The sequence below is a fragment of the Petaurus breviceps genome, unplaced genomic scaffold, assembly GCF_028583685.1.
Source record: "Petaurus breviceps papuanus isolate PSGF00001 unplaced genomic scaffold, PetGlider_PUasm1.0 175, whole genome shotgun sequence".
Classification (NCBI taxonomy): Eukaryota; Metazoa; Chordata; class Mammalia; order Diprotodontia; family Petauridae; genus Petaurus; species Petaurus breviceps.
This window is the reverse complement of record NW_027185764.1, coordinates 31,705,581-31,717,620: the sequence shown is the minus strand read 5'-3', so window position 1 is coordinate 31,717,620 and position 12,040 is coordinate 31,705,581. Positions and strand designations below refer to the sequence as shown.

The 12,040-nt window shown below is 34.2% G+C and overlaps 1 protein-coding gene across 3 annotated transcripts in view; it reads left to right on the top strand.

The window, feature by feature from the left end:
* SSBP2 (single stranded DNA binding protein 2) overlaps positions 1-12,040 on the top strand; it is a 423,889-nt gene that overhangs the window by 298,694 nt on the left and 113,155 nt on the right. For 2 of the 3 annotated variants that reach the window (XM_069085037.1, XM_069085039.1), the window contains one exon: positions 4,703-4,792. The exons of the other annotated variant lie outside the window; for it this stretch is intronic. In XM_069085037.1, the coding sequence (XP_068941138.1) occupies positions 4,703-4,792 (90 nt within the window). The remainder of the gene's footprint in view (positions 1-4,702; positions 4,793-12,040) is intronic. 3 annotated transcript variants of the gene reach the window in all.

Here is a 12,040-nt window from a genome sequence, read left to right as displayed (position 1 = left end):
GGGCAGATAAGTATTGCTGCATCAGACTTTTCCCTTATGTTGTCATACCTCACGAAAACAAATGTTCTAGCACTGTCTCATAGTTTACCCCCGCCCCAAAAGGTCAATTGGATCTTGTAATCATAGAACTTTAGAGCTAAAAGGGACCTTAAAGATTTTTCAGTCATAGATACTTTGGAGTTAAAAAGAATAGTCATTCTTCTCATTTTACAGGCTAGGTAATGCAGGTATAGAGTGCATACTCTGCAGTCAGGAAAACTCATCTTCCTGAGTTCAAATATGATGATCTCAGACACTTACTAGCTGTGTGACCCTGGGTAAGTCACTTAATCCTATTTGCCTCAGTTTCCTAACCCTGTTTGCCTCTGTTATCTCACCTGTAAAATGATTTGGAGAAGGAAAAGGCAAACTTTTCCAGTATTTTTGCAAAGAAAACCCCAAATGTGGTCACGAAGTCGGGCATGACTGACATAATTCAACAACAACAAATTGTGTGCTTGGCACTGTGCTAAGTGATGAGCATGCAAAAGAATCAAAAGACAGTTTCTTCCTTCAAAGCACTCACAGTCCATAACACACTGAGAAATTAAGGTCTAAAGGTCATAGTCAACTAGCCTTTATTGAGTTCCTACGATATGTTAAGTGTAGGGAAACAAAAAACTTTGGGAGACAGCATGGAAAAAAACTATGGAAAGACAAAGACATATATTTTGTATATTTGAAATGTATTTGTATATATTTCATATATTTGTATATATTTATATAAATATATAAAAATTATATTTATTATATAAAATATATTTGTATATATTTGAAAAAATGGAGATATTCCACAGAAAGAAGGTACTAGCAAAGAGATTAGGTAACTTGCCCAAGGTTATGCTGTTGGTCACAATACTGAGTCATAAGATCAGATCTTATCCCTCATTTTACAGATGAAGAAACTGAGAATCAGGAAGGTTAAGTACCTTGCCCATGGCCACCCAGGTAGTAAGTATCACTGGTAGTGGAACCTTAGTCCTCCAGATTCCCTTTCTACTGCTCTACATTGGACAAATTATACTTTGGTAAATCTGTAGCTATATACATATAACAATATGAATTACAGCTATTTACCTTACAAATATACTTTTTTTTCCAATTAAAAAGGAGTCAGTTTCTTTTTTATTCTCACTTCTCAGAAATATTTTCTCCTTTTATACTTTTTTTGGTTTCAACAAAAATGTAAACTAGAATTCAGTTTGTTTAGGGGTAGTTTTTTTGGCAAGGCTACGAATTTGGCGAGGTACAATCATAGCTAAATAACATTTCTGATCGCACTGTTTAAATTTGGGGCTACCTTAAGATAATATTAAAATTCAATGGCCTTTATACTCAATGATGATTGCATCTTCTGTGGAACATATGTAAAATTTTAAGTATTCATATTAGTATATAGTAACAAATATACATGTATAACATTATACACATATGTTTAAATGTCATGGCATTATTATAATAATACAGAATCAAACTTTGCTGTATGGATGAATATGCTATTATTATAAAGATGATCATACATACCTACTGTAATTACTCACTTTAAGGTTTTGGGGGGGGTTTCTCCAGAAGTAATACATTAACATTAATTCATCTTCAGTTTATTTCCTAATCCCTTTCATAACGAACTTCAGTACTTACATGACAACCAGTGCCAGTTAGGGATGAAGTCTATAGTTAGAACACTGCTTACTGGCCAAAAAACAAAAAAAATACTAAAACAACAAACCCCAAAATCCATCACTTTGATCTTTTTAGTGACCTTTCAATCTGTTTTATAAAAATACTTTTGTATTTTTTTTGCAAGTAGAATTGAACTTCAGATGTTTTATGAAATTGCTGATTTTTAAAATGTTTAGTAGTAGTCTTCCTAAATCTATTTTTGTCTACATCCTTCTCCAAATTATATTACCCTACTTACTCTTAGCAGTGCATCGCTCTGAAGTAGAATCAAGGAGTGCGCCAGAAAGTAATAGACATAATGACCCTCATAGGCAGAAAATGTGTTACATTTTGTCTTTACCATGACTTAGACGTAATGATGGCAGCTCAAATTCAATATAGCCCAAACTGAACTCATTGATAACTCCCCCAAAACCTTCTCTTCCTACAAATTATCCTATTTCTGTTGATGATGCCACCATCCTCTTAGTCACTTGGGTTAAAGTTATCATTGATTCTTCCTTCTCCCTCACCCCACCATCACATGCTACCAGTTGCCAAGTTCTATTGATTCTGTGTCTGAATCTTTTATCCATGTCCTTCTCTCTGCTTACATAGTGATCACCCTAGTTCAGGTCTCTTCATCTCTCATTTGGGCTATTGTAATAACCTCCTTACTGATCTCCCTGCTACCAGGCTCTCTACAATCAAATAACCAACAAGCATATATTAAATGCATGTTATGTAGCAGGTACTATACAGAGTACTAGGGATGAAAATACAGAAGTGGGACACTCCCTGCCCTCAAAGAACTTAATTTGTAAAGTGACAAGTGAAATATTTAAATATTATCTATATCTAGACTAAAAACACATAGCACATAGATTAGAACATAGCACATCTCTTGTTCTGACCAATACTCAGATCATTTTATTATATATACATTATACACAAAAAGTCCAATTACCAAAATTCTGAAACTACTAGGAAACAGTCAAGTACTTGTTTAAAAAAATGAGTTGTTAGAATAGAATCTACATCCTATTTAAAGACAAATTTTTGTAACTTTTTGCAATAGATAATATTTTTGTGAGTTTTTCAGGGGTCTTATCGCTACATGTGTTTTAAGGACTGATAATGCATTAAGATTTATTTTCATATTTATTCTATCATAAGCACTGGGCTTTGATGGTTAAGATTCATTTCTTTCATATTTAGGGTTATTGCACTCATTTAAGTTCTGGACACTAGTAACATGCCTTATTTTGGGCGGGAACAATGGAGAAGGTAGGAGAAAGAGGAGGGAATGGGTAGAAATGTATTTTAAGTTCCATTTAACACTGTTGTAAATTTTAGCTTCCCTGTGTTTATTTTAGGGTGTTTTTTCCCTACATCTGTTGTAGTGTGCTCATGCTTCTTCATTCATACTCCCTATCTTAATGAAAAGTAACTCCATAAATTCCTGTCAAAAGGATAATTAAAATTCACTCCCACTAAGCACTCTGATTTTAAAGTCCAAACCAAAGGAATCTGGAGAAAGTAGAATCAACCTTCATCCCACTTTGGTAATAATAATCACATACATTTATACAATGCCTCAGGGTTGGAAAAGCATATTCCTCAATGAATATTGAGGTGAAGCTCCAAGGTGAAAGTAAAAGGTTCTGTTACCAAGGCACCCCCGGTCTATGCTTCATACAGTTTGCAACACAAAGACACGGATAGGAACACATCAGTGACTTGGTCAGAAGCTTTCTGTGACTTCTGATTGGTATGAGCAAACACAAATTTCTCAACCCAGCATTAAGATCACACATTAACCTATCTTTCCAACCTTATTTCATATCACTCTCCATACACTCTGTGTTCCAGTCAAACCCAACTACCTGTTTATTCCCTGAGCTCACCATACTGCCCCCTGCCTTCCTACATTTATGCAAGCCATCCCCTTGTGCCTGTAAAGTACCCAGCCTACATCTCAAGCTTGAATAGTACTTCTCTTCTTTCTGGGCTCAGGTCAGGTGCCATGAAGTTCTCCCTTTTATTTACCATCCCTTTAAAAAAATCTACCATACTGAAAGAGTTCTCTTTTTCTGCTCAAATTTTCCTGAAGTACTTTGTATCTCTCCTTTTCCTCTTTTACATCTTAACTTTTATTACGCTTATTTGGATATGTTTCATATATTCCCTTCCTGAAACAGAATATAAACTCCTTGATGGCAGGGACTATGTGCTATTTAAAATCTTTGCTTAACGGTATCTCATACATAGGAAATACAGATTAGACCTGTGATTTCATTAGGATAGAGCATCCTTAGGTAAGCAACTACTTCTATCAATATTAGTCAACAGTTTATCTGCAACTTCTGGTCTTAGAGAGTTGCCTAAAATAGCATATGTGATTTGGCCAAGGTCACAAAGCTAGTATGTGTCAAAGCCATGACTCCAACACAAGTCTTCCTGGCTTTGAGGCCAACTGTCTATCCACTCTGTCGTCTGGCTTCTAACTTAAGTACACAGAAGATACTTAATAAATATATAGTGAATTCAACGAGAATCCAAAACAAACAAAAATTTTATTATGATACCAGAATTTTCTTCCTTGATCTCACCACCTTGATAATTAACTCTTATTGCTGCTACAATTTTTTTTATATTCCTCAGCTTTTCCTTAAAATGGACTATTGACATAATAGTTTATTGCTATATTTTCATATATGTGTGTTTGTGTGAATCTGTTTGATTCAGGCTTTGTGATTTTTCGAAAGTATGAAAAATTGTCTTGTAATTTCAAAAAGTTTGAAAATTCCTGTTCAATCATCTGACCTATACAGTCCCAGACTAAATTACTGATTGACTTATAAAGTACCTTTGGAATAAGGACATAGAAGTACTAGTTGCTGGCCCTAAATTTCCCTTTTTACAATCTAGTTTCATTGATCTTTGGTTTTGTGCCTTCATTGTAATGACAGAGGCTTTTTTTTTCCCTTATTCTTTTCAGAGCGCTGCAGCAGCTCCCAGCCCAGTGCTAGGAAACATTCCCCCAGGAGATGGCATGCCAGTAGGTCCTGTACCACCAGGGTTCTTTCAGGTACACAAATTGTGACTGCAGGAATGTTAAGGTGGAGAAACTCTTATGTGATTTTATTTGAGGCTATGTAGGAAGATAAGTCTATTTTAAATCTTATGGTAAACATAATGTTATATGCTAGTTCTTGGTTATTCACGAATCCTTATCCAGTTTATAAATTATCTTTCCTTCATGTCTTCTTCACAATTTGCTTGTCTTTTGACCATCTTGCCCCTACTTGAAAGGCAAAGAAGGGCCACAATTTTGGTCTTAATATTTGGTAAAGGTTTGGTGGGAGAGGTTGCTAAAACTAGATTTTGGAATAACATTGGATTTTATGTAGCCATGCTCTTCCCTTCTTCCCAAGGCAGAGAAAATCCAAATTTTCACTGCATTTATAAAGTGCATCCAAGTTATCTGTCCAGCTATGCCAGGAAGGAGCTTTAGGCTACATCTTTGACAAGTGACTGTAGCTTGTCAACTAGAGTGTTAAAAGAAGTATATTGTTAACATTTTAAAATATACATTGTATGTTAGTATTTTTAAATTGCATCAGTGTCATTCATTACCACAATGATTACCAGTATTTGTGTGATTGTGGCTCCTTAGGATACTTTAATTTCACAGAATGCATTTATTACCTCTGCCTACTTTCTCTTCCAAATCCTATCTCCACCCCCATATACACATGCTATCTAGCATATAATTATTTTCCAAATAAAATTGATTTTGTGATCTTTGAAAAAATTGGAGAATCCTTGTATTTTACCAAATATAGGTTATTATTATGCACTGAATTAGCAGAATTAATAAAGTATGTTACATATTATTTACAGTGAGTTACATTAGGACTATGAAAATGTTTGACTGTTATTTTAGTGCTTTGTATTTTCAAAATCTTTAATAATTAATCATTAGATAATCTATACTAACATCATTGCAGAATAGATCAGTGCCTTAATAAATTTGAAATTACTGAAATAGAGGCAAGTTTCTGTTACTGTTTTGTCTGGACCAGTGATTCCTTTGGTGTAATTAACTCCCTCTGAGGAAACTACCTCTAACCAATGCAAAACAGCCACTGTTCAGCACCTTGGAATTTTAAGAGAGCTGTCTGGGTGCATGTAGAGCTTCAGTGACATTCCCTCACACTTGAGCCTAGATCTTTTTTTACTTCAAGGCTTGTCTTTTCTGTTCACAACTCCAATGATACCTCCCAGTGTATAGCAATTGAATAAAAAGAGCCACAATAAAAACTCAAAATTGATGATATGTGTGACTAAATTGATGAAGTTATATTCATTAACCCAAATTATATATGATCCTAAGAAATACTATATGCCAACATACATGAGTGAATTAATAGACCTACATGCATACCACTGTTACCTCCAATCAGTTCTTTATGCCATTTTTTTGTTCTGTTTATGGTATCCCAGAGACAGCAGCATATCCATGATTCTGAACAATAGAATACCTGTGGCAAGGAGCTTATGTTATTCACTGCCTGTCTTCTGTAATTCATAGTTCACTGTATTTTTTCACTCCTTTTTATTTTTACACCATGTTCTCAACCCTTTTGCCATATAGTAGCTATTTTAAGCCATAATTCTTTAAAAGGAATGACTCCTCATGACGGGTTGCTGTAGGAGGCATGCCAGAAGTCTTTATCAGATTGAGCAGGAAATGAAGATATCCCTTGCTGGGGTGGGGTTTGGGGAGAAGTTTACATGGTATTCCTCCCCCTCTCCATTCTGTATTTTATAACAAGAGATACATAGACTTAATTTCAATTTCTGTATTTTCTGTGTTAGAGGGAACTAAATGTTCTCCCCTCGCCTTTTCCAAGGTTCTTCACTCATGCTCTGAGTACTTGGTAAGAGCAACCGATGTGGCATGAACTGTGTTTAAATTCTGTTCACTGAAAGTAAAGGGAAGAGGCAACTTTTCAGAAGTTCATTTATATGATTTCTGCTAGAGCTGCACACCTGCCTCAGTCATTCTGTTACTTCATGTAATACGTATGAAGGGCAACAGGAGAAGAACCTTTCCCATGGTGAAGGACACCAGTGAACATATGGAGTGTTGGCAGATAATAGAAGGCAGGTGCTAATAAAAATCAATATACAGGAGCTATACTTGTAGCATGCATAAATATTAGGAAAGTCTATTTTCAAATGCATAAATATAGGATGGCTGGTCATTAGAAAATGTTCAGTAATTGTTTTGAATTTTTAATTCACTTAGCTATAGAATGAAAAAAAATATGCAAAAACATAGATCACAATGTTTGCTTCATTCTTTACAGCGTGGATTCATCTATGCTAAGCTACTATGGAGTCAGTAAATTGCATTGGTTTGAAATCTCATAATCTAGAAAATTCATATTTTGCCTAATATATCCATCTCTAACAGTCCTTTTAGAGGGTGATGAATACGCCCAATCAAGAGGATGCCAACTTTTACTCAAGTTGTAGTTATAGGATCAGAGTAGAAGGAGCCTTACAGATATTTTAATTCAGTCCTCTGCTTTTATTTTTCTGGAATTCAAGATTTTTATATTTTATATGCAGCTGAATTATATTGTATTTTCTTGAACTGTAGCTAACTTCTCTTAATTCACACTGTCTTGGAGAAATATCTGTCTGAAATACAGAATTACAGAGTATTTTCAAAGACTTGCAAAGAAATTTTCCATGAAATACCTCATATTTTGAGATATATACTCAGGAACAGGAATGAGGCTAATGGAGTGTTGTCTGCAAGAGTCTAATGTGTACAGAAGAATGCTTGACTAGTTAACATATCAACAAGCCCATCTTGGTATAGTTTCTTTAGAGTTATATCTTTATATTTGTTATATATATCAAATATTAACATTATTCATCCTGAAGGATATTAGAGTTTCATTGAAAAAGAAATTTGCCCCTGAAGAGCCTATCACTGAAATAAAATCAGCATATAATTGAAAATTTAAAACTGCAAAAGAATTGGAGGTGCAAAGGGAGATTTATTTGGTAGAATATAAACCATCCATATAAATATGAAGAATCAGACTTTCTGGTGAATCCAGAAATATTCTAAAATGAAATAAATTGTGGCATTGGTGAAAGACCTAGAACAGTGAATCTCAACTTTTTGGAGTAACAACCTGCTTCTTTTTATGACAGCATCACCTTCTCCAAGACTACCATATTTAAAAAAAATTCATTTTTGAGAATGAAATACATTGAGCTAATTGGAAACATTACAAGTTATTCCAAAAACAGTTTGGAAATCACTTGTCTGAAGTAGTGTTTTTCAAATTGGGAAGTAAGAGAGAAGTTCCACATCTTTTCCATTTAACTCACTGGTGGGGTGGCAGGAGTATAATAGACTCAATGCTTTGAGTCACACTGGAGCCTTCCAGCCATGGGTGGAAAAGCTTGTACTTGCTTGGCTTCCTGCTCTCCCCTGTTGGCCTTTGAAGAGTGGCTGAAAAAGATTGTCCAAGAAAAATCTGAAGTCTTCATCCTAAACTTTAACTGAATGATGATATATCTGAATTAAATACTGAATTGTATCATTTTGTTATTTATTAATGACATTCATTTGAAAAAGCTGTGCCACTGCCAGGTAAGGAGGTTTAAGCGTCCTAGTCAGTAACTATTACCCTGTTCTTATTTTGTGTTGCCCCACTGAAATAAAGTAGCTGAGTTCCAGACCAACTGCTTTTCCTTAAGCTTAGATAGAATGTGGCCATGGCTTAATGAAACAAGATTTTTTTTTAAAGGGAAAGCAGTTAGTTACCCTTTTTTGTTTTGAAAAATTTTAAATCATTTCCATCAATACATTATAGATTATAGAACACTAAGATTTTGTGGAGGAATGATCAGACTCAGAGAACAGGACTGAGCTATAGTTTTTATCCTAATTTGAAATATGTGTTAAACTTTTACATTTCTTACTTTAGCTAAAGTAGGAAAAATATTTTAGGCTTCTTGTTTTATTTGAATTTTACCATAAGGCGATTTTACATCAGAGGGTACATATCTTTTATTCTTTGGATCTTTGTCAACTCCCTGTAACTGCGTTCAGTGTAAAAAACAAGTCTTTTTATAAGGTGTGCAAATAGATCATATCATTGTTTCTAGGTAATCTATGTCTCTGAAATACTCTTGAACATTGGGAAGGCTTCTTAGTTCATTTTCAGCATGCAGTAGTATATTTTGTTTTGATTTTTAGTTTCATGGAACTACTGCATTCTGATCTTCAAATCTTTAGTTTTCTTAACGGAAACTATTGAAAACTGATTATATATGAATGTCAATGTAGTACCTTGTAATAAATGTTATTGTTAATTATTCTTGAATTTACCAGGTATTACTGTTGAACATAAAGTATATAGATAGTAATTTTCTTATACATTATAGTTATCAATATGTAAAAATGTGAATTAATTTTTTAAAAAATCCTTGATCTGGTGAAAAAATGTGTTGCTAGCATGTTTTCAAGTCATATTTTGCATACGGGCATAATGTTAAAAATGGTAAAGCTGCCTTGCCATCTAGTGGCGATTTTTAGATAGCTCCATTTGTTCGGGGCATATTTTACTGGGGTGCTATTTTTAGCAATGCTGCACAGTAGCAAGCTGACCTAATGCTTTGGCAGGAAGAATACAAGAAGAAAGAACAAAAAGAAATTTCCTTTCTTCTCTGTGTTATTACTCTTGACTAGACAAAGCTCGATTTAAATAACATTCAGTTGGTGGCAAAAAATAACCAAAGCAAGGAAATTCAAAGAATAGATGTAACTTATCCTTAAATTCCTGAAAGAAAAAAAAAGGCAAGAGAGTATGCATCAAAAATAAGGGAAAAATATTATGCTGCCATTAAGGCTTAGCTAAGTAAACCTATCCCCTAGACAAAGACATACTTAAGTCATTGCTGAAAATGCTTTGTTAATTTTCCAAGTTTTCCTCAACTCTAGTTTATAATGATTTGTGCTTTCAGTAGTATTTGGATTTCTGAGTCTAGTCATTGTATTATCACTTGTCTTCTTGCTGTAGCCAGTCCATCATAGTCAGTGACAGCAGCCTGTCTAGGTGCTTGTCCTTCTGTGTCATCTTCATGCTCTCTACACTGTTTGTGCTTTGACTGTCTTTTCTGTTTATTCTTCCTGACCATGGTTGTTTCAGAGATTAGTCACAGGAAATACTTGAAGCAGGAAGAAAAGACCTCTTTCCCCAGAGGTCTTTTTGGTCTTAGACAAAGAATCAAAGCATTAGCTATTAGAAATTCTTTCTGATTTGCAATAGGAGACCACTGAAAATCTGAGTAGACTTGATTGATTGGTAATCATAAATACTATGAAAATTATTTATTTTAATAGCTCAGAATCGACTGAAATTTGAACGTGTAAAAACTTAGTGCTAAATTACCAGCATTATTTTGAAAATAAAACTCTCAATCGCACATGAAAAAAATTAAAGGTACAAATTTCTTAAAGATGAGGACTTAAGAATTCAATATTTTGGAAAATAGAGCAAGTTGTTCCCTAGTAGAGGAGATAAAAGCAGTCTAAAAAAAAAATAAAGGTGCCTGACAGCTGCTGGCTTTGATAATGCCATCCCGCAGCTGTGGTAATGGCTTTACTAGCCTCAACTATTAGAACAAATTAAAACTGCTCAGCTTGAGTAACTAAATAAGCTTTTTTTTTTTTAATGCAACTGCAAAACACCTATAGAGCTGCTGCAAGTGATGAAATAGATCAAGAAGAAAGGAAAGAAGGAAAAGCAAATGTTGAAAGTCTTTACCTGGATTTTCCATTTAGAACTTTGTTTTAGAAATCTTGCCTGCATTTCACAAGTGCTCACTTAGAAAAAGTTAGTAACATGAAAACATGTTTAATAAGACTGTATATGTAGAGCTTATATCAGATTGCACACCGTCTTGAGGAGAGGGGGAGGGAAGAGAGGTGGAGAAAATTTGAAACTTAACGGAAGTGAATGTTGGAAACTAAAAATAAATGAATAATTTTTTAAAATAAAAATTAAAAAGTTAGGTTACTCTCAAATTAAGTTTATTTCTATTGCCACTTTTTATGATATTTAATCAAGCTAAAAGTGCTGAGATACTTAGTACAGAATTGAAATGCCATCTTTTTCTGTGGTAAAAAATCAGTTTAATTAAAATGTAAAATTATTTATGCTTTCAAAAATGGCTTATTCTTCATAGTATGATGTAGATGTGGTTAAAGATCCTCAAAATAATATATGTATATAGTATTTATCAGAAATGAAAAAATATCAGAATATTTGTACTATTGTCTTACATGTAGAATTGAACACAGATGAAACTGTTGCCATTCTTTGGGAAATTTAAAATTTTGGAAGATAATTGTCATTTACTATTCCTCTAATAAACAGAACCCATCTGACTGTATTTTCTAGACACAAAGATATTTTAGTACACATATGCAACTTATGACATTGTATAGATAGAAAGTTGTCCAATTTTATTCCTTGATTGTATGGTCATCTCAGTGTATCCTGGAAGGTATCTGAATTAAGAAAGGTCAGATAAAAACTACTTCTTTGTAAGAATTCTATACTAGATATTCTCTACCTTGAATACCTGGACAAATCATTAAAATATTTCAATTCTGTTCCCAGGTATAGGAAACACTAGATTTGGAATTCAGAGACTTTCATTTCAATCCTGGTTCTCCTATTTAGCATTATTTAACCCCTCTCTGGACTTCAGTAAAATGAAGGAGCTGCACTAAGTAATCTCTGAGGTCACCTTCCAGTGCTGACATTCTTTGATTCTGTGATACATTGCATCACACGTGTGCAAATCATCCCTCCTCTTAAAGCCTTCGTTTTCCTTTCTCTAGAAGGTATTCAATTATATGATCTTTAAGGTTCATTTCAGCTGTGATTTCCTGTAATTATGTCAATCCTTCACATCCCTGCAAAGAGGGGAAACAAAACAGTCCAGCCTAGGTGGGCATATCTTCTCTTCTGCTGACAGCAACAAAATGGAAGCATAAGCTACTGACAGTTGCTGTCTATCCTTCCTGACAGCCAGGAATAATCGTGGTTCTCAGGAATAATTCGAGGACCTATAAGTCCTAAAGGACAGTCCAAGTTCCCTCTGCCAACATAATGATATTTATCATGTACTTTTCTCTACAAATAATAGACTAGGACTAAATCTTGGTGCACCTAGAAATATGCTCTCAGTCTAACCCATAGGTGATTGATTTGGAGCTAGAAGAGATCTTAGG